The sequence below is a fragment of the Trichosurus vulpecula genome, chromosome 3 (genome assembly GCF_011100635.1).
Source record: "Trichosurus vulpecula isolate mTriVul1 chromosome 3, mTriVul1.pri, whole genome shotgun sequence".
In the NCBI taxonomy this organism is placed as follows: Eukaryota; Metazoa; Chordata; class Mammalia; order Diprotodontia; family Phalangeridae; genus Trichosurus; species Trichosurus vulpecula.
Genome location: NC_050575.1, coordinates 137605554 through 137627174, shown reverse-complemented (window position 1 = coordinate 137627174; position 21621 = coordinate 137605554). Strand labels below are relative to the sequence as shown.

At 36.5% G+C, this 21621-nt stretch overlaps 1 protein-coding gene across 2 annotated transcripts in view; it reads left to right on the top strand.

Annotated features, from left to right (window-relative positions):
- DPY19L3 (dpy-19 like C-mannosyltransferase 3) overlaps positions 1 to 21621 on the top strand; it is a 97292-nt gene that overhangs the window by 8150 nt on the left and 67521 nt on the right. For both annotated transcript variants that reach the window (XM_036750289.1, XM_036750290.1), the window contains exons 2-4: positions 4099 to 4239; positions 6015 to 6148; positions 19929 to 20019. In XM_036750289.1, coding sequence (XP_036606184.1) covers positions 4137 to 4239; positions 6015 to 6148; positions 19929 to 20019 — 328 coding nt within the window. In that variant the 5' untranslated portion in view covers positions 4099 to 4136. The remainder of the gene's footprint in view (positions 1 to 4098; positions 4240 to 6014; positions 6149 to 19928; positions 20020 to 21621) is intronic.

The window sequence follows — 21621 nt, the reverse complement described above, 5'->3', positions numbered from 1 at the left end:
TCCACAGATCGCCTCCTCAAATAGATCCCAAAAAGAAATCTCCTAGGAATATTGTCGCCAAATTCCAGAGCTCCCAGATCAAAGAGAAAATACTGCAAGCAGCCAGAAAGAAACAATTTGAGTACTGTGGAAACATAATCAAGATAACACAAGATCTAGCAGCTTCTACATTAAGAGATCGAAGGGCTTGGAATATGATATTCCGGAGGTCGGTGGAGCTAGGATTAAAACCAAGAATCACCTACCCAGCAAAACTATCATGCTCCAAGGCAAAATATGGATTTTCAATAAAATAGAGGACTTTCAAGCTTTCTCAGTGAAAAGACCAGAGCTGAATAGAAAATTTGACTTTTAAACACAAGAATCAAGAGAAGCATGAAAAGGTAATCAAGAAAAAGAACAAGAAAAAGAAATTGCAAGGGACTTACTAAAGTTGAACTGTTTTGTTTACATTCCTATGTGGAAAGATGATGTGTATGATTCATGAGACCTCAGTATTAGAGTAGCTGAAGGGAATATGCACATATATACACATATATGTGTGTGTGTGTATATATATATGTATTTATGTATATATATATGTGTGTGTATATATGTATGTGTATATATATAGATAGAGAGAGAGAGAGTGAGAGGGCACACGGTGAGTTGAATATGAAGGGATGATATCTAAATAAAATCAAATTAAGGGATGAGAGAGGAATATACTGAGAGAGGAAGAAAGGGAGAGATAGAATGGGGTAAATTATCTCTCATAAAAGTGGCAAGAAAAAGCAGTTCTGTAGGAAGGGAAGAGAAGGCAGGTGAGGGGGAATGAGTGAATCTTGCTCTCATCAGATTTGACCTGAGGAGGGAATACCATACACACTCAATTGGGTATCTTAGCCCACAGGAAAGAAGGAGGAAGAAGATAAAAAAGGGGGGATGATAGAAGGGAGGGCAGGTGGAGGAGGAGGTAATCATAAACAAACAGTTTCGAAAAGGGACAGGGTCAAGGGAGAAAATTCAATAAAGGGGGATAGGTTAGGAAGGAGGAAAACACAGCTAGTCTTTCATAACATGAGTATTGTGGAAGGGTTTTACATAATGATACGCACGTGGCCTATTGCTTTTTGAATTGGCCTATGTTGAATTGCTTAACTTCTTAGGGAGGGTGGGAGGGAAGGGAAGAGGGGAAAGAAAGTTTTAAAAACAGATGTTCAAAAACAACAACCAAAAAAAAGTTTTTGCATGCAACTAGAAAATAAGATATACAGGCAGTGGGGCATAGAAATTTATCTTGCCCGACAAGAAAGTAAAGGAAAAGGAGATGGGGGGGAGTGGAGTGACAGAAGGGAGGGCTGACTGGGGAACGGGGCAACCAGAATATGTGCCATCTTGTAGTGGGTGGGAGGGTAGAAACAGGGAGAAAATTTGTAATTCAAACTCTTGTGAATATCAATGTTGAAAACAAAATATTAAATAAATTAAATTTAAAAAATATGTTTGCAAAATTGTTTAATCATTAATTTTACCCTTACTTGGAAAGTAAGCCACTTAAAACTTATCTGCGGCCTGAAGAAGTTTAGCCTATTTTAATCTTGGCTCCTACCTACTGCCAAATTGTTCAGGTCTTAGTTAAACTGTTACTTGACTTCTGTTTTCTCTGCTAAGAAGAATAATTTCTAGACCAGAAGGGTCCAGAACAAATGTGATCAATAGGGAATTGATAGGCAAGATAAGTAGGGAAATAGTAAAAGAAGCACCTAGCTTTCAATGAGTATAGGTCACTAGTTTCAGCTAAACTACATCCTCAGGTATTGAAAGAACTAAAAAATGTGATTGAGTCATTATTTATGATTTTCAAATGATCATGTAGAATAAGAGAAAGACTACAGAATTGGAGAAGGGCATTTGGTTTTCAAAGAAGGCAAGAGAATACACTTAGAAAACTGTGAGCCAATGAGCTTGACTTTGTGTCCTGGAAAAACTGTAATGTATTATTAAAGGAATAAAAAGGACAGTCAGTGAACATTTACAAAAGGGAAGCAAAGATTGCAAGAACCAACATGACTTCAAGAATTGGTCCTACTAGATTATTTCTATTTTTGATACAGTTACTAGACTGGTAGATCTGGGGTATATGCTATAGATATGGTTTACCTAGAGTTTAGCAAAGCATTTGACGAAGTTTTAAGATTTTGTGGACAGGATAGAAAGGACAGAAAGTGAGCAGGGCAGCTAGGCTAATGGAGTGCTGGGCCTGGAGTCAGGAAGACTCCTCTTCCTGAGTTCAAATTTGGCCTCAGACACTCATTAGCTATGTCACCCTGGGCAAGTCACTTAACCCTCAGTTTCCTTAAGCCTCAGTTTCCTTATCTGTAAAATGAGCTGGGGAAGGAAAGGGCAAACCACTCCGGTATCTTTGCCAAGAAAACCCCAAATGGAGTCATGAATAATAGGACATGATTGAAAAACAACTAAGCAACAAGAAATACACTGAGGTGAAACAAGCTGGTTAAATGGCTAGATTCAAAAAGTTATTAATGGGTTGAAGTTGTCTTAGAAGAGGGCATCCAGGGAGTGCTCAGGGAAGGTAATCTTTTTTTTTATTAATGACTTGGATAAAGGCATAGAAGCTTATTAAACTTTTAGCATTCACAAAGCTGGGAGGGATAGCTAACACATTGAATGACATAGGATTCAAAAAGATCATGAAAGGTTAGAATAGTGGATTGAATCAAGGGAGAAATGCTGCGCCTTAAACTGGGTCCATGAATCAACTTTATATGTTTAAAATGAGCAAGGTGTGGCTAGACAGCAATTCTCACACAGATCTGGACAGTTCAATGTGAGTCAGCAATATAAAATAACAATCAATAAAGCTAATGCATAATGAAAGGCATAGTGTCTAGGACCAGGGAAATGATAGTCAATAAGCATTTATTAAGTGCTCACCAGACAGGGAGCTAAGCACTAAAGATACAAAGAAAAGCCCTTTTGCCCTTAAGGATCTACGTTCTAATAAGGCAGACAGCTTGTAAATAATGAGGTCCATGCGAGATATATATAGTATAAATGTAAGCTAAGCTGAGAGAGGAAGGCATCTGGGCAGATCTTGAGTTTGGGTTCAGTTCTAATCTCCGTATTTCAGAAAGGGAATTGTTGGCCTGAAATGTTCAGAAGAATGCATATAAGGGCCTTGAGAGGTCATACAATACGAGAATCAATTTAATGAACTAGAAATGTTTAACTGGAGACAGGGGAAAGCAGCTGGGGATATGATAGCTCTAGGGAGAAGTTGCAAACACAAGTTCGAACAATGAGAGGCGTCCCAAAGTGGAATGGGAAACCTCCAAGCAGTGGGCAGGGGCTAGATGATGGTTTGGTTGTATATTTAGAAGGAATTCTTACCACAGTATGGACTGGACTAGATGGCTTATGAGATCCTTTTCAGTTATTGGCATTTTGTGACTTTTGACTAGGATTGGCCTTGGGAAAAATTGTGGAGGAATTAAAATTTCTTCTCTAGCGCACCACCAACTTCTTTCCTTCCCATCTCCCTCCCCTCACAACTTTAGTGGTAGAAATTTGAGGACAAGTTGGAGGGAAATTGTCACTGTGACCTGATGAAAGAGATAGCTTTGACATGTAGTAATGTCAAGACACCTTCAGTGTTAAGTGGCTACCTATTTTGACTTAGTTTAGGGGCAAATTTGTTTCTGATACGTTTTAATTTTTTATTTTTTCATTTAACAAGCATTTCTTTTCTCTCCCTTCTACTCATCCTTCCACTTGAAAATAAAGCAAAACAAAACCCTGGTACAAACAAACATAGGAAAGCAAAACAAATTCCTACATTGGCCACGTCTAGAAATGTATGTGTTTTTCTGAATCTTGAGTCCATCTGCTCTCTGGCAGTAGGTGGGCAGCGTATATCATCATCATTGGTCCCTGGGAATCATGGTTGGTCATTGCCTTGATCGGAGTTCTTGAGTCTTTCAAAGTCGTTTGTCTGATACAATTTTAAAAAGTGTTTAATTAAGGTTATGGGTATACTGTGCAACAGTAACTTTGCTTGCATGGATTGGATCATTTATTACTTTGATATTTGTGTAGGGATTGGTTTGAAGAAAAATGCATGAAAGCCTTACATCATGACAACTATCAGGCAAAGGAAAGAAGTAAAAGTAGCAGAAGTTTATGAGGATAACGAGTCTCAGGAGGAGGAGGAAGAACTGGAAAGACAATTGTTAACTGGTAGGTAATTTCAACAAATGCAGCATTTGGTGTTACAGCGTATTAAAATGTAATTAATTGTACCCTGAGCATACAATTTTTAAGAGTTTAGTACTGCATTGTCTGGGGTCTTTCTTACAAAAGCCTCAAAAGATAGAAAGTTATTCATCAGTAGACAATTTATACAATGTAACATTCCATTTATCTGTACAAATGTATGGATAGCCATACAAATGTAAATCAACCACTGCATTAATTGAATTGTGACATTAAAATCTAAGGAAAGTTTAAATTGTATTTGAAGATACGTTTTGTTCATTTAAAACTTTTTAAAATAGTGCTTTTATTGACTTCTCTAATGTTGGGTATTTAAAAATATATGTGTTGAACATTAAATCTAACATACTAAGAGTAAGGTCAGTGTTGTACAGTTTATGTAACTGAGGTAACTGAAGTACAGAGAAGTTCCTCAAGGTCAGGCAGTGAATAGAAATTCATGGTTCACGATTCCCTCAGCCTTAACTGCTGTGTCTCAGATTGAACAAATAAAGTCATTCTCTTTTATTTTTGTGTAATCGTTTTTAACCTATGGCTCCTGCTGTCTCTAATCCTCCTACTCTGCCATCACAAGGGGGTAATTTACAATTTGAAATGTGTAATCATTATCAGTGTCCATTCCCAGTGTAGATATTTACCAAAAATGTGAATTGTCATTTTGTTTGGAAAAAAAGATATAATTGAGTATTTAAAAGATAAAAAGACTAATCTAAAATTTGGTCATCTAGGTGGCACAGTGGGTAGAGTGCCAGGCCTGGAGTCAGGAAGACTCATCTTTCTGAGTTCTAATCTGGCCTCAAACACTTAACTTCCTATGTGACCGTGTTTGCCTCAGTTTTCCTCATTTATAAAATGAGCTGGAGAAGGAAGTGGTAAACCATTCCACTATCTTTGCCAAGAAAACATCAAATGGGGTCATAGAGAGTTGTATACAACTGAACAACAACAACAAATCTAAAAGTCACCCTGTGTTTAGTATAGTGAATTGCAGGAAAAAGCTTTAAAGTAGTACTTTAAAATCAGATTTCACATTTAGCTACCATGTTTTTACCAAGATTGGTAGACATTCTAATATTCCCCATGACTGTGTTGGTTACATATCTACCAATATTATATTCTGAAGAAAGAGACTATATGTACATAAATTTTTTGACAAATAATGTAATTGACTGTTCTTCCATCATTTACCAGAATGAAATCTTCCAAATTTTTTTGATGGGCATTGCAGAGGAGGGATTGCTCTTGTTGAATTAGGAATAACGGGTAAAAGTTGTAAAGCGGCCTAAGTAGTCTTGATGTTGGGGAAAACTTCCTTAACAATTAAGGTTTCCAGAAGTGGAATAGAGTACCTCCAGAAGTGGTAGGGCCCTGATCCTTGGAAATCCGCATGCTGAACAACCACTTGTTGGCCATATAGTGGGGGTTACTTTTGTGTATAGATTGAGCTGGTGGCCGGGCCTACTAAAGTCTCTTCCAACTCTAAAGTTCTGTGATTTGGATTCTAATGCATTCACACAAATACTGAATATATACCTCTTAACTTTTTGTAGACTTCATGTTCTTCATTGGGTAATAGATTACATATTCTGTGTAGCTATAACATTATTTATAACTTTAAAAATGTTATATGAGACAACCAAATTGTTATTAAGAGACTTCAGAAACTTGACATATACCGTTGTGCTTGGTAGTGAAATGATTGAATTTTTAACTGACTATTTTTTCTTTGTAAAAAGAAGTTTACAGTGGGAGAGGATTATGGAAAATTCTGTCATTAACGATTGGTGGAACTATTGGCATTTGCATTGGATTTCTTACTTCTGTCTACCTTGCTACTTTACATGAAAATGATTTATGGTTTTCTAACATTAAGGTAAGAGGTTCCAATTAATTATTGAGCAATTATTTTCTCAAAAAAGTATAAGAGAAATTGAAAAATTCTGAATGTCTATGGCATGGTTCTTGCAAGATATCTATTCTTATTAAATCAAAGAGATTGAAACCTCAGTTTAAGGACATATGATATAATGGGCCCATTGCTAAGCAGTCAGTGCACTTAAGATGATTGGTGAAGGTTTCTATGGAGTAGGTGCTAAAGGAATTTCTACTTCTAATTTGTCTCTTCAGTACCAGAGTTTGATTTTGTCAGAAAAACCTCCATTTCCATAGATATGCATGTAGTTTGGCTCTATATGGTTCCCAATTGGTATGTTAGCTATCAAGTGTGGCTTAGTTCGTTTCTTTAGGTGGGCCCCTGAAAATCTTGATATTTGGCTTGTATGCCTTTCATTTAAATTGTCTATCTACCATGATTCCAGCTAGGAAGTGAAGCCATTGGATCAGTTGGGTCCTGGTAATGGTGGATAAGGAAGGCCCTGAGACCTAAGTACTTTGCTTCCCTCAAGGAGGTACAAATAAAGGGGACATTTCAAGGAAGCTAGCATCTGTTTAGCAGGTTTTTGTTCCTCTCTGCCTGTAGTTTAGCAGCTTTCAGAGCATAGAAACCTGAGGCTCAGTGACCTTGTTTAGCAGCCCTTTGTCCTTTCACCTACACTCTGGAGGTCTAAAGTATAGAGAACTGTTACTCACTCCACTGAAGTGCCCAAGCAAACTTGGAAGGAAACCACATTATCCCCTGGAGATGGATGCCCCAAAATGTAAAGGTTCCCAATTGTCTCTAAGTCTGGGATGGATTTACTGCAAATCCTCTGTCATTATAGTTCTTATGGATCAATGTTTGTAAATTTGGAACAAAAAGGGATTTTGGACACCATCTAGTCCAATTCTATCGTATTACAGATGAGAAAATTGAGAATGAGAGAGGTTAAGTGAATTATCCAAGGTCACGAAAGGCAGCTAGATAGCACAGTAGATAGACTGCTGGATCTGAAGTCAGGAACACTCTTCCTGAATCCAGATCAGGTCTTAGACACTAGCTGTATGACCCTGGGTTTGCCTCAGTTTTTTCATGTGTAAAATGAGCTGGAGAAGGAAATGGCAAACCCCTCCAGTACTTTGCCAAGAAAGCCCCCAAAATGGGGTAACAAAGAGTTAGACACGACTGAAAATGACTGAACAACAGGTGGTAAGTGACAGAGCTGGAATTTAAACCCACTTCTGATTTTAAATCTAAGAGCTCTTGCTACAGCCAACTACCTTTTATTATACTGGCTTTCAGATTCCGTTCAAGTCTCATCACTTCAAGTGCAAATAGCTTGCCCATACTGTCTCCTCCAAAACCCTCATCCTTTTTCTAATCCCCACTATTCCACTCCAACCCAGTTCACCCTTTGTCTCACCCATTCCACCATGTCCTTCAGAAAGCCTGTGTTTATGTCAATAAATTCCCCTGTATCCTTGATCTTTTCAATCTACTCTGTTTTCACTTTTACCAGAAACATTGTTTTCCTCTGAGGAGAAGTCCTATCTGTTGAGACCTTCTCCATTCCTCCCACTTCCTGTTCCTGGTTTTTACTTTTTTGAGGTCTTTTTTTGCTCATACCACCCTCTCCTCATCATGGCTGGTGCATCTTTAGATCATTGTTTTAATTTTTTCAGTGACTTTAGTTTCTGGCATTATGGTCTTCCCTACCATTGTTATTGGGGAATTGACCACAAATTCCTATACTACCTCAATTTCAACATCTACTTTTTCTACCTCACTTCCACCATATTCCAACATGGCCCCACAATGCCTCTCATAATTCTCTTAGAATTTTACCACATCCTCCAAGGTCAAATCCATTGAAATTTCACTTTCCTTCTACAATCTCCTGTCCTTCACTTCCTAATTCATGAGAAACACACTCTTTACCATCATCATGGCCATTTCTTCTTTGACCCATCCCTATTCTAATCTGTCTCCTCAACTTTAATTTTGCTTGCCTCCATGTTTGGTACTGCCCCTATAATTTACAAGTTTAACATTTCACTAGTTACAATCCTAAAATCTCTAGCCCCCTACTTCTTGTCATTTCTTTTTTGAAATACATTTTACTGATATCTTTGTTTTTACATTGCCTAAATTTACCTCTATATTCCTCCCTTTGTCCTTCCAGAGATCCAGTTCATATAATAGTTTTTTTTAAATCAGCAAAACCAGTCAATGCCTTGGAAAAATTTGACAATATATGTAATATTTTACACCCATTGACTGTCTTTTGCAAAGGAGTTAGAGGAGGTGTTTTCTCATACTTCTCCTTTGAAGCCATGCTTGTTCTTTGTAATTTTGCAACTTTCATTTTTTAATTTTTTTGTAGTGATTCTTTCCAATTATATTGTTGTAGTCGGTATGTATATTGTTTTCTGAGCTCTGCTTAACTCACTTTGAATCAGTTCGTGTAAATCTGTTTATGCTTCCCTGTATTTATTATATTTGTCATTTAATTATATTCATATACCAGTTTGTTTAACCATTCTCCGATTGACTGGCATTTACTTTGTTTCTAGTTCTTTGCTACCACACAAAAAAGTGCTACTATGCATATTTTGATATATAGGAGGCCTTTCTCTTTATCAGTTACCTCCTTGAGGTATTTACACTGTTGTGGAATCTCTGAATCAGAGGTAGACATTTTAGTCACTTTAATTGCATAATTCAGATTGCTTTCTGGGATGGTTTGCCCAATTCCCACTTCTATCATGAATGTGTTAGTTTGTGCCTGTCTTTCCGCAACAGTTCCAACATTGACTGTTCTCATCTTTTGTCTTATTTGCCGATTTGCTGGGCGCATAAAATGTCAAGGTTCTTTTAATATGCATTTTTCTTATTATTATTGATTTGAAGCATTCTTTTATATGATTGTTAATAGTTTGCTGTTCTTCTTTTGAGAACTGATTGTTAACATTGTTTTGACTTCCTGTCATTTCTGACCTTTAAATATTCACTATTGGGTAACTACAGCAATCCAATTTCTTCTCTTCTAGGCTTGCTTAGTGTTAATAATAGAGGTCATAAAACCAAGATGATTTTATAACTGCAGGTTCATGGTGTATATGCTTGACCATTTTTGCTTCATCTATTTTTTTTTATTAATTCCTTATCTTCTTCTATGTAGTGACAACTCCAAAACTTTTCTTCTTTCCTCTGCTGCCAACCACACTCCCCATACTTACAGTGTTACCTATGTTCTTGAGTATATTGAAGTTATCTAAATGTGAACTCCCTTACCTCCTTTCTTCCTTTCCTGAAAGCCTCTCAGCATCAGCACCCTTTCTGTCCTCTTCCTCATCAGTTAATGAAGATATATCCTCTCTACTCACTAAAGCCAGTCCTTCAAAGTGTATCTTTGATCCTTGATCTGATTAATTTTCAACCTCTTCTTTGCCATTGACTCCTTATGTATCTATAAATCTGTTCCGGTAGTCTCAAAACTACAGAACCTTTTGATTTGATACTTTTAACCCTTCCAGCCATGGTCTCATCTTTTTCCTTTTTTTCATTGCTAAACTTGAAAAAAAATCTATACCTGATTCCTACACCTTAACATTTTCTACTGTCTTCTTAGCTGCTTCTATTTTTGCTTCTATCTCCTTGATGACTCTTCTTAAGATGATCTCCCACTTGCCAAATGCATGGGTTTTTTTTAATCATTTCTTATCTTCTTTGACCTTTTTGCACATTTTGACATTGATTGCTCCTCCTACTAGAAACTCAGCTCTCCCTTAGCTTCAGTGACATTAGGTATTTCTCATTCTCCTACGTCTAGCTGTTCCTTCTCTGTCTCTAATGACTCCTTATCTTCCCATCTTTTTAATATGGTTATTCCTTGTCTCTGTCTTCTTCCTTCTCTACAGTCTCCTCTTTGATAATGTTATTCACTGACATGGCTTCTACTACAACTTCTGGGCGTATAACTCCTCATATCTAAATCTTGACTTTTTTGTCCTACTGTCGTTCTGAATTCACCATACCCAGAATTGAGTCAATCAAGCATTTATTACATGTCTTCTATGTGGTAGGCACTTGTGGTACAAAAACAAAACTGCAACAGTCTCTGCCTTTAAGGTTCCATTGAGAGATATGCATAAATATATCAATATATGTAGAATATGTACAAAATAAGTACAAGATACTTTGAAGGGAGAATGCACTAATGGTTGGAATATCTAATAGGCAGTTGGTGATGCAGGACTGAAGCTCAGGAGAGAAACAAAAGCTGGATATACAGATCTGTGAGTCATTTGCAGTAGATGAAGATGACCATAAACCTATGATGAGGTTACCAAGTGTGAGGCTGTAGAGAGATAAGAGGGCCACAGAAAGAGTCTTGGGAAACACCCACAATTAGTGATCATGAAACAGATGATGAGCCAGCAAAGGAGACTGAGAACAGGTACCAGAAGAACCAGGACAATAGTGTCACCAAAAACACAGAGAAGAAAGAGTATATAGAAGAAAGGGTGGTCAGTAGTATAAGGTGTGTCAGGGTAAGTGTAATGATAGTGGAGAAAACAAAATCCAATTTGGCAGATGGCATTTTGGCAAAGACCATCAGAGATTAGTGGTCACTTTGGGGATAGCCCTTTCTTTGAGTTGACTGATGAAGTTAGAAGCCAGACTGCGAAGGGTTGAGAAATGGGTTTTGAGGAGAGAAAATGGAAGGACTACTTGTAGACAGCTTTTTCTAGGAATTTGGCAGTAGAATGGAGGAGAGCTTTATGATGATAGCTTGAGGACATCTTAAAGTCTAGTGAAAGATTTTCAAGAATGGAATGGAAAAGTATTTGTTAAATATTTCTTTTGTACCAAGCTCTAGAGACACAAACAGAAAATCATTCCAGTTCCCATTTTGAAGCATCTCACATTTTAATTAGGGGAAATGACATGTATATGTAGGGGAAATGAAGAAGGCTGCTGCTTCTTAGAGTCGAGCAGCAGATCAGATATGGGAGATGTGGACATGTTTATATCCAACCAGGAGATAATCAAAATGGGAAAGGAAAAGGTAAGGTAGAAGGAGTGGGGAATTGGGTAGTGATTGGGGGGGGGCAATCTTCATGAGAAGACAGGGAGGTGGGATCTACAACACATGCAAAGAGGTTATTCTTGGTGGAGAGGAGAGCCACCTTATTATCAGAGACCAGAGAAAGGAGAAAATGGGGGATGATTGATGACGAGAAGGTAAAAATTGGAGTTCATGTCAGACCAACATCTTTTTGCTCAAGTCCAGGCTGAGAAAGTGGGAGGAAGGGGAGGTTTGAGATGAGAAGAGAGGGTTTGGAATAGTCGGAGAATGAAATAGAGAAGCAGTTTGGAAGGAGTAAATGGATTGCCTTGCTGCAGTGAGGGTCCAGTTGAGGTTACGTAACATAAATTTGTAGTAGACTCAGGAAGCATGGTTGCTCTATTCAGCAGCATGTGAGAAGGAGTAAAGGAGGCAGATAGTGGGAATAATCCAGAGTTGGTGTTTATCAAGGTAATCACTAAACCTGTTCCTTCTTATGACTTGGCTGTTTCTGTCTGTGGCACCACCATTCATCAAGTTGCACATGCTTGAAACCTTGAGATTATCTGTTTCTTCCCTCTTGTTGTAGGTGTAAAATCTTAACATTTGCTTCCATGTAGGTTCGCTTAGTTGTTTCTTAAAAGGTATTGAGACATTGTCTGGGAATAAGTTAGTCCAGGGGACTAAGAGCTCAGACTACCTAGGTATAGAGCAGCCACAAGGAGATAAGGGAGTCTCAAAAGCTTAGGTGGTAGATTGTGATGAGAATTTCACTCAGCTGAACCAAATCAAGGTGTTCTCTGATGCCTATCCTTGTTGACTATCCCTCTCCTGCCATGGCTAAGTAAGTCTCTTTTTGTTAACTGTTGAATGAACAATGAGTGTCTGACTGTTTCAAAATTGAACTTGTCCCCCTTCCAGGGACTGGATTGAGGCAGACCCAACCCAGAAAACATCTTTTATATTATCAATTACCAGATCCTCTCAATTCATTCTCCAAAGCATCTTTCTAATCTTATCTCAATTCGCCCTATCACCACCTTAGTACAAGGCCTCCTTACTATTCACATGCACCATTAGCCTCCTAACAGTTTTTGTCACCTTCACTTTCTTTCCCTCTCCAATCCATTTTTCATACAGTTGCTAGAATTTATTTCTTATGCATAGATGTGGTCATGATACATTTCTCAAATCTTAAGAGGTTACCTTTTACCTACTAGTGAAGTTCAAACTTGTGTTCAGCATTCAAGACTCTCTACTTTCTGGTCCTCTCCCACCTTTCTAGGCTTATCTCGTATTGCTCCCTTCCATATATTTCACAGTCCTGCCAAAGTGGACGGCTTTCTGTCCCCTGAACATGATCAGAAATTTCATACCTCCATGCATTTGTCTGGGATTTTGTTTGTGCCTGGAAAAGTTGAATTCCTACCTATTTGTAAAAACAAAGTCAAATACTGTCTAGCTCCTTTGAAAACTTCTCTGATTCACTCAGTTGTAATGATCTACCCCCTCGGATCTCACGTAGCACTTTGTTTTGTAACTCTGATGCATTTTTTAAATTTAATATTGTATATTGAAATTATTTATGTTTGGTTTTCTTACCTGCCAATGGTCTATAAGCTTTTTTAGTTAAGGAACCATATCTTATACAAACTTTGTATCTATTTATATTTTATATAGATTTTGTAATTCCTTTAGCAATTAGCATAGTATTGTGTACACATTAGGTACTTAAACAGTTGTATTGTATTTATTTTATTACAGTATTTAAACTCAGTAAAAGCAGAGCAGTTTTCTAACTCTGCTTCTAACTTGTCCAAAGGCAGTCATAAAGGGGGAAATGCTTGCTTTCAAACAGCAGTTATTATATTTGAGTAGATGTTTTTTCCTTCAACTTTGGACTATGATTCAGTGTTTAGGTATGGGCCTTGTAACTCATTTATCTGCTTCTTGATTTATATTAAAAGGAAAACCACTTTTTGTGGACAAAAGCATTTGTTTTGCCATTTAGATCCCAGTGCCTTGTTGAAGGATACTATGAGTCAACAAAACTGGATTTTAATAAACGTATCAGAGTTTATTCATCCCAAGTGATCCTTTCAGAGCAGACACTTTGGGAGAACTACATCCTTATGCCGAGGATGCTTCAGTTGCTCAGAGTATTTTCTTTTGGTAGTTTTTATTTGGAAACTCTTTGAAACCGCTCTGTAGGTCACATAGTCTGATTACCTTAGAAAAAGGCCTGCCCTGTTTTATACTCTAGAATGGTGTTAGCCAACTTGCTTGGCCATTTTCTGTAGTAGACTTGCCTCTAAATGACTTTTGGCTATTTCCAAAATTTAAATACGCCTTCAAAGAACAGAAATATATTACTGTTAAATATATTTAAAGGAGAATAATACAGGCTATAAAAATTCCTTCTCAGTAATATATAGAATACTGTCTTAAATTTAACAAGATCATCCATATGCAGACTTTCTTTCTCCTTACTTATCCTCATTAGTTGGTCATTCACGTTCTGTTCTTTGTAGTCCAAAGGTCATTGACAAAGGAAACAGAAACAAAATAATAAACTAACAGCTCTGCCTTCATCGCTGATATTTAATTATCATTGTCTCCTTCAGTGGCCTTTCCATCGCTTTGATCTTCCTTTTTGCTCCCCACAAAAAAACTCAAGACTATACTTTTAAATGAAAAAAGTCTTTGCCTAATGTACAATATGGGGAGAAAAAGGTGGAATTTCAGAACTTTTCTCGTGGATTTTTTTTTCTCTTTATGGACTTAAGTATAATCCCAGAGCTTTATGTCATTTAAAAAACAAAAAACTTTTGTTAACTTTATTTTGGCCCCATATAAGAAACATTCTCTAACAGTATATTCTCTGCTATTAATAAGGTTCCATTGATAATTCTTTTCAAATTGCTTTATTTTTATATCATATGCAAAGAAGTATGAGATCCTAAAATGCTTTTGGTCTTCCTTGTGGGATTTCAGAAAAGCTGGTTTCCTTGCTCCGGAACAGCCAGAAGTAATTCTCTTCTTAAAGCAAAGCTTACCCTCTATGGTCCTTCTTTTGGAAACAGCCTCTCCCTAGTTGAGTTTCCCTGATGAAAGGACTTTCCTCCAGTTTTCTGTTTGTCACTAGTCTTCCTATGGACTTCTTTTATTGTTGTTGTGGAAATTGAATTTAGTTCTTTTAAAATTTTATTGCTATCTTTTGTTTTTATATCACCTAAATTTGCCAAAATATCTATTCTTGCTCTCCCCAGAAGCCATCTCTAATAACAGATAATTAAAAAGAGGGGGAAAAACAGTTCAGCAAAATTAACCAACACATCAACCCAGTCTGACATTATATACTTAGTAACTATGCCCAGGATTCTTTGACCCTGCAAAGATGAATAGGCAATGTTATGGCATTTTAAAAAATTTCTTTTAATTATAAACTTAAATATTCATAAGCATGAACATTTCCATATACAATGAGCAGGAAAAGAATTTTATATGAAATAACAAATTTCTCTTGTGAATGGATTGTTTTTAAGTAGGTATTAAATTTAACTTAGTACTACCCACACTGCCCAGCTTGTCTGTATCTCTTCTGAATTTGTCTTCTCTCTTCTGTGTATCTTTAAATGTTTTACTGACTTGCTTTTCTTTCTTTTTTTTGTATCATTATCACAACCTACCCACTACCCCCAAAATTCTTTCTTCCCTTCTCCCTGTCAAATTAAAGCCCTCTCTTGTAATAGACAAATATCATCCAAACAAAGGTACCTGTTTTCTGTGTTGTCCTGTTGCTCTTTCGTCCATCCCCTCTTTGCTAGGAAGGAGGAGTACATTTCCATCATTAAAGCCTCTGGGGTTGTTGATCAGCCATTGCATCGATAGACTTCTTAAGTCTTTCAGAGTTTTCTTTTACATTACTGTTATCCTAGTATAAATTGTTCTCTGTGTTCTGATCACTTTAAGCTGAATCAGTTCATAGTAGACCTAAGTCATCTTAGGTTTCTTGTAGCAAAAATTTTCCATCACATTCTTGTACCACATTTTGTTTAGCCATTCCTCAGTTAATAGCTTCACTTTTCTCTAGTTCTTTGTTGCTATAAAATTGCTATCAACATTTTGTCTTTTTTTCTGTAAGTGAGAACTATGTTAGAAATGTCATGCAATTAATATAATAACCATAAATATGTAAATTACTCATAGAATTTTCACCCATTTCTATATTTCTTAGAATTTTCACAGTATTATAAGAAGCGCAAAATTCTGTGTTTTTCTTTTTACATTTTTTTGATTCTGATAGGTAGTTTATTTTTCCCAAAATTACTTGAATATTTTTTTACCTGAAATATTTTTTGTTCACTTTGGTTAAGCTATAGTTATCCAGTTGTGCAAAAAAACCAGACAGCTAGCTAATAGGTTGCTTAATGCATCTGAAATATTTAGAAATGTTCATTTCTAGACACTGGTAGTTGAAAAATTGTAATTGAAGAAGAATAACATGAAAGATGAAGAAAATGTTGATTTTAAATTGTTAAGGAAAAACTGTCATGTAGCTGGCTTTATCACATCGTTATGGTATATTTTGAAAGTAGGGAAATTATCTAATTAAAATGTGTATATATATATGTGTATATATATATATATATATATACAAAGATACATATATATCTTTAAAAATATCAGAAAGAAACATAAATGGAAACAAATTGATGGTATATGATATGTAGACAGTTTAGGTAATGTAGTTATATATAACTCTAAGAGCCAGTATTCCTCCCCAATTGAAAAAATGTAAAAATTTATAGTAACTTTTAACAAAAAATGAAATGTAGATGTAGGAAGAGTGAAAAAAATACAAACAGTAGTTAAAAGCTACATATCATATTTCATATATCTATTTTCTTAGAAGGGATGTATAGTTTTTTTAGTTCTAACTTATCAACTAGGAAATTTAAAGATAAGTAAATTTTCAAGGGTGATGTATTGTTTCCCATTTCAATATGCCTGTAACTCAAATGATCATTTAGATAACAGAACTACTTGCCTATCTAGTTACAGTCATATGTTGTGACTAAGTAGTCTTTTCCAGGTTTTTCTGGCAATTGTTACTTTTCCCATGTTACCTTATCAACATTCTTTCTTCACAATTGGATTGGGTATACCCCAAGGAAAGAACTGTTTCATGACCCTTTGTAAAATCAGGACCTAATACAATGCTTTGCATATGTAGTAGGTGTTGAAGAAATGTGTGAAATTGATGGTTTAGAAAGTAAATATTCTCAGGTAGATACAGGCTCTTATGGGTAGTAATATGGCTATGTATCTGGCTTGGTTAAAATAGCATATATTCCCCATGCATAGCTCTTCCATCCCTAATTCCCTTGTCTATTCAGACTTATAGATTATTTATTTTTTTCTCCCATTGGGCAATCCTGAAAATGAAAAAAGCAGGCAGATAGTTTATTAATAAATATGATCTGAATAAGAATAGTTGATGATAGAAACTGCAGTAATAGGACTTCTGGTTACTTCAGCACTTCCCTGCTGAAAAAGAATTTCTCAAAAGTGTTGTCACATTTCTTATAAAATCCTCATCTTGTTAGCTTATGTTCTATGCCAAAGGTCTAGTCAACTTTAGAACAGAAATTATGCCATTCTAACAGATGGCCATTAATTTAACCAGCCAAGAAACCACGTGTGTGCATTAAATGTTTGCTGGTGACATTCCCTTCTAGGAGCTTTTCTCAACAGCTGTGTAAATGAAATTGCTACATGTATGAGTGAGGTTATTTGCTAATCTAATTCTAAAGTCGGTTTTAAGAAATGGAGGAAAAAGAAGAAAAGAGAGGAGCAAAGAGAGAATTGGAAAAAGGATCATAATGCTAGTGCTGGAAGGGACTTCAGAATCCATTTTACAGATGAAGAAAGTGAGGCTCAGCCAGGGCAGTTAGTGACTTTGCAGTGACACATGTTCTGAACACAGGTCTTCTGACTCCTGAGACATCGTTCTTTGTACATTCCTCAGGCTTTCAGGGAACAATTTTCTTGCATGAAATTCTCTGTTGAAGCAGAAAGCACTGATGTGAAGTTTATAATTTTAAGACTAATTTCAGCAAACAGAAGTAGCCCTTTATTAGCTGTCTACTCAAATGTCAGTAGGGAAACCATATCATGAATAGTAAAGTCTCATTGAATCCTGTTGTTTTTCCCTTTTAGTTTTGTTGTTGTTGCGACAACAATTGTTAAATTGCCTTTTTTCTCTCTTTAATTTCTTCCTTCTACTTTTAGATTTTCCCATTCCTTTCTGCTATTGTGTTCAGAAGAAGGATTTTAATTCTCTCAAAAACATTACATTCCCTGTGGAAAAAATGCAAATTAAAATGTGTAGTAGCTGTTCATTTTTCAGTCTTTCGATGGTAACCTCTATTGGTACAGGTTTTTGTTGGCATGGTATACCAGGCAAAGTATAAATTGCTGTAAAACTGGAAAAACATTTGAATGAATAAAGCAGATGTTCTCTTAGCATGAAGCAGATGTAAAACTTGCAAGTGTCTGTCTAATAAAGTATAGCATTTGGTTCTATACAGCTGGTGCCAAGATTACAAATTAATCATGTTTGAATGCATTTTTGCTAATTAGGTCCCCCTCTGTTTTTATACTTTGAGGGGGTATTTAAAAGGGTCGTGTCACAATGAGTCGCATCTTTTCTTTCTTTCTTTTCTTTCCCTCCTTGAGAGGCAGTATGGTGTGGTGGAAAGAGCTCTGAACTCAGATTTAAAGTCCTCATGATATTTTAAATTAGGCGTTTAAAATCATGAGCAAGTTATTTAACTTTCCAAACCTTATCATCCTCATCTATAAATTAATAATATTAATACCTAAGCTACTTACCTCACTAGTTTATGGTAAGGAAAGCATTTTTTAAAACTTTAGATTATATAGATCTGTACATTATATTTATCTTGAAGTTGGTTTTTCAGTTGTTTATGGATTGTATTTTTTATAACATATATTTGAAATTAAGTTCAACCACATGGATGATATAATCACTAATTTCAGGTTTTGGAGGAGTTAGGCACCTAGTCACCTTCAGCCAGGTCAGCTCTGCCCCTAAGACTCACTGCATTGTTAAGAAGACTTTTCTCCCTCCCTCTCCTCCCAGCCCGATGCCTGTCCTCCAGATTGTGTAAAGGAAGGATACTGGACTAGATGATCTTGAATGTCTCAGCTCAGAAATCTAAATGAGCCTACAAAATGCCATAAAGCATCTAGAAACCAGAAAATAAATACGACTTTTTCTTTCCTATTGGTTTGCTCATTTTACTTCATGGTTTGTATAATTAATGAGTAAAGTTTGGGGCATGTAGATTTGAAATAAAAGTAATGCTACTTCGGTTTTATATTATGCTAAGGCAGGCCTGCACAACCTGTGGCCCACAGGCCACTTGCCACATGCCAAAGGATTTCCTCTACTTACAAAGGATGTTATCCTCTACAGTTTTTGAGGGCCACCTGGAATCCTTTGGGCCAGTTGTGCAGGCCTGTGCTAAAGTAATGAAACAGTTTATTTGCAGAGTAGGGATAAATAGATCAATATGACTGAAAATAAGAGCTCAACCTTTGATCACTGTTAGAAAAAACACTTTTCTAACCAGAATGCCCACTGCTTATTCTGGAAAAGCCATGTCTTTAATGCTTTCTGTATTGTCCTTTTTATAAAGAAAGCTGTAGTAATGAGATTAATTTTATAAGGGTGGTTGGAACTTTTTTCATACTTAGATTGCTTTACTAGAGAATATGAAAGATTTGTTTAGCTCCCAGTAGAGAAGACAACATATCATGTGAACTTTTAAATTATATTACTGAAGTTAGTTACTGAAAAACAAAATGGTTCTTCATTTTGGGAGACTTAACGACTACTTGCCTTACTGAAAATGTGAATACCTCACTACTAGATGTAGATTAATTAGAGGGTTTCCTTGGTGCTGTCACATTGAGTTGGGAGAGGGTCAGTGCTCTAGAAAACTGGAAGAGTTGCATCATCCATAATCATTTAGTCAAAAATAAAGCCTAGTGGACTGCTTTTTAAGATGGAATTTTTATTATTATTACTTGAAAAATAGTTGAAGGGTGAAAAAAACAAGCACAATTAAAAACATAATCTTTTAGGGAAAGAAAGTGAAGTAGTTTTGAGAAGGAACAACAGTTAGTAATACTGAATGTTAACAAGACAAAACATTGGGAGTCTTTAGTTGTAAAACATAAATACTGTGATCAGTAAAATATTCATAGAATTTGAGTCAGAAAGGACCTCAAAGGTCATCTAGCTCAACACATGCCTAGACCAGTTTCCTGTGTGAACTTCATGCCTAGAATTGTTATGTGGAGCTTTGATATAACAACATACCCCTGAAAAAGTTATATTTCTGTGGGGAGAAAAAGTTTCTTTTTAGGCTGTCTGTAGTTGTCATGGTTCTGATATTATGTGGGAATAGGTATGTTTTTTTAAATTTAAATTTGATTTCTGTCTTTGTGTAGAAACTTTCTGATTCTTTGGAAACTTAAATGTAAACTAGGTGACTGATCTCCTGAGATGCAGTTTTCAGAGTTTTTATCTCCCCCTTCATTGATGCTATGACAATAGTCACTGAAATGTAATAAAGTTGCAAAAAAAAATAATAGGTCTAACTTTTTTTTCAGGAAGTGGAGAGAGAAATATCATTCCGAACAGAATGTGGATTATATTACTCTTATTACAAACAAATGCTACAAGCTCCGACTATCTCAAAAGGTAATTAAATTAATAGGAAGTTTTACCTATTGGTCTTTGGGGTTATTTTAAGTATAACTCATTTGAAGATAATATTTTAATCAAAATGTATTTTTAAAATGAAATAATGGTTATTGTTTGAGAAGTAGATGGGCGTCATTTTAGAGACCATCCCAGATTCATAGGTAGACAGAATGGTGTAGTGGGTTGGAGAGTCAGCTTTGTGCCAGGACCACAGAAGGACTGTCTTCAAGACCATCCTCTGAGATGTTCTGATGGTGTGATGCTGGGCAGGTAATTTACCTTTCATTGTCTTGGGCTACTATTTAAGGCAATAAATTGTAGAACAGTGGCTGATCTGTATCGATAGAAGGAATTTTCTCATCTGAAATTTCTCTGCACTGATGAAATCCACCCGCCAAAGCCCCTCAAAAACAAAACAAAACAAAACACCACTCCAAATTTATATAGCTTTTCAGTGCTTATCTTTTTTTTTTGGAGGGGGGAGGTCAGGGCAATTGGGGTTAAGTGACTTGCCCAAGGTCACACAGCTAGTACATGTGTCAAGTATCTGAGGCCAGGTTTGAACTCAGGTCCTCCTGACTCCAGGGCCGGTGCTCTACTCACTGCACCACCTAGCTGCCCCAATGCTCATCTTTCAATAACGTAGTATGAATGCCTCAGCCCTGAAAGAAGTTTTTATGTTACCATTTAGACACTGCTTTTAAAATATTATTTTGTTAGGCATTTGTGCTCATCTCCCCCTGCCCCCCCCACATATACAACTATTGTTTTTGAATTTGCTGGATTTTGAATGAAGGGTTGAAAAAAAGGGTTAAAAAGCATTTATTAAATGCCTTTGATTTACACAGCACTGAATATACAAATTGAAAAGCAGGGACAGCACTTACTGTTAAGGAGCTCACAATTTAATGGGGGTGGGAGGGAATGACACATATTTAAGTTTAAGTTAAATATATAATAATGTCCCATGGTCCTTAGGGGGCAGTGGCAAAGCAGATGGTAATGCATCTTTTTAAATGTTGTTTCCATTGATACAATCATGTCAGTTTCTGATTTTGAACCATTTGACAGTGCTAACGGCTTTGTTGTCAACAACTTTCTTTTCTGGGTCTAGCTGTGATTGCTGGAGGGAAAGGGGGGATAGTAGGAATGGGAAGTGAAGGATGGGACTTCAGTACCTACAGAAGCAATCCAGGTTTCATCTCTTGTCAGGCTTGCTTTTTGGGATGATAGGGTGTGAATGGGGGAGGGGGTGAGACTCTCATTCCTAGGTATCTTGGGTTTATCTGCTTATCAGTGTCTAGTGTTTTTGGCAGTGAGGAAAATGGGCCCGTTTTCCACAGGGATTGCAGAACTGGTTGGCTGGGGAACACATTGCTATTCCCAGCATTTTGGGTTTCAGGAGTCTTTGCTATATCCATTGGAGTCCGGGTGGTATTAATTGTTGAACTGGTGTCAGTAGCTTGTCTTACCAGGGACATACCATCTCTTGTCCCTTAAGGGTCCCTTGTACCTTTATATAGACTGGCTTGCCTGTTCTGCTGCTTAGTTCTCATACTAGTCTGCTTAAAGAACATTTCGTTCAAGATAAATAGAGAA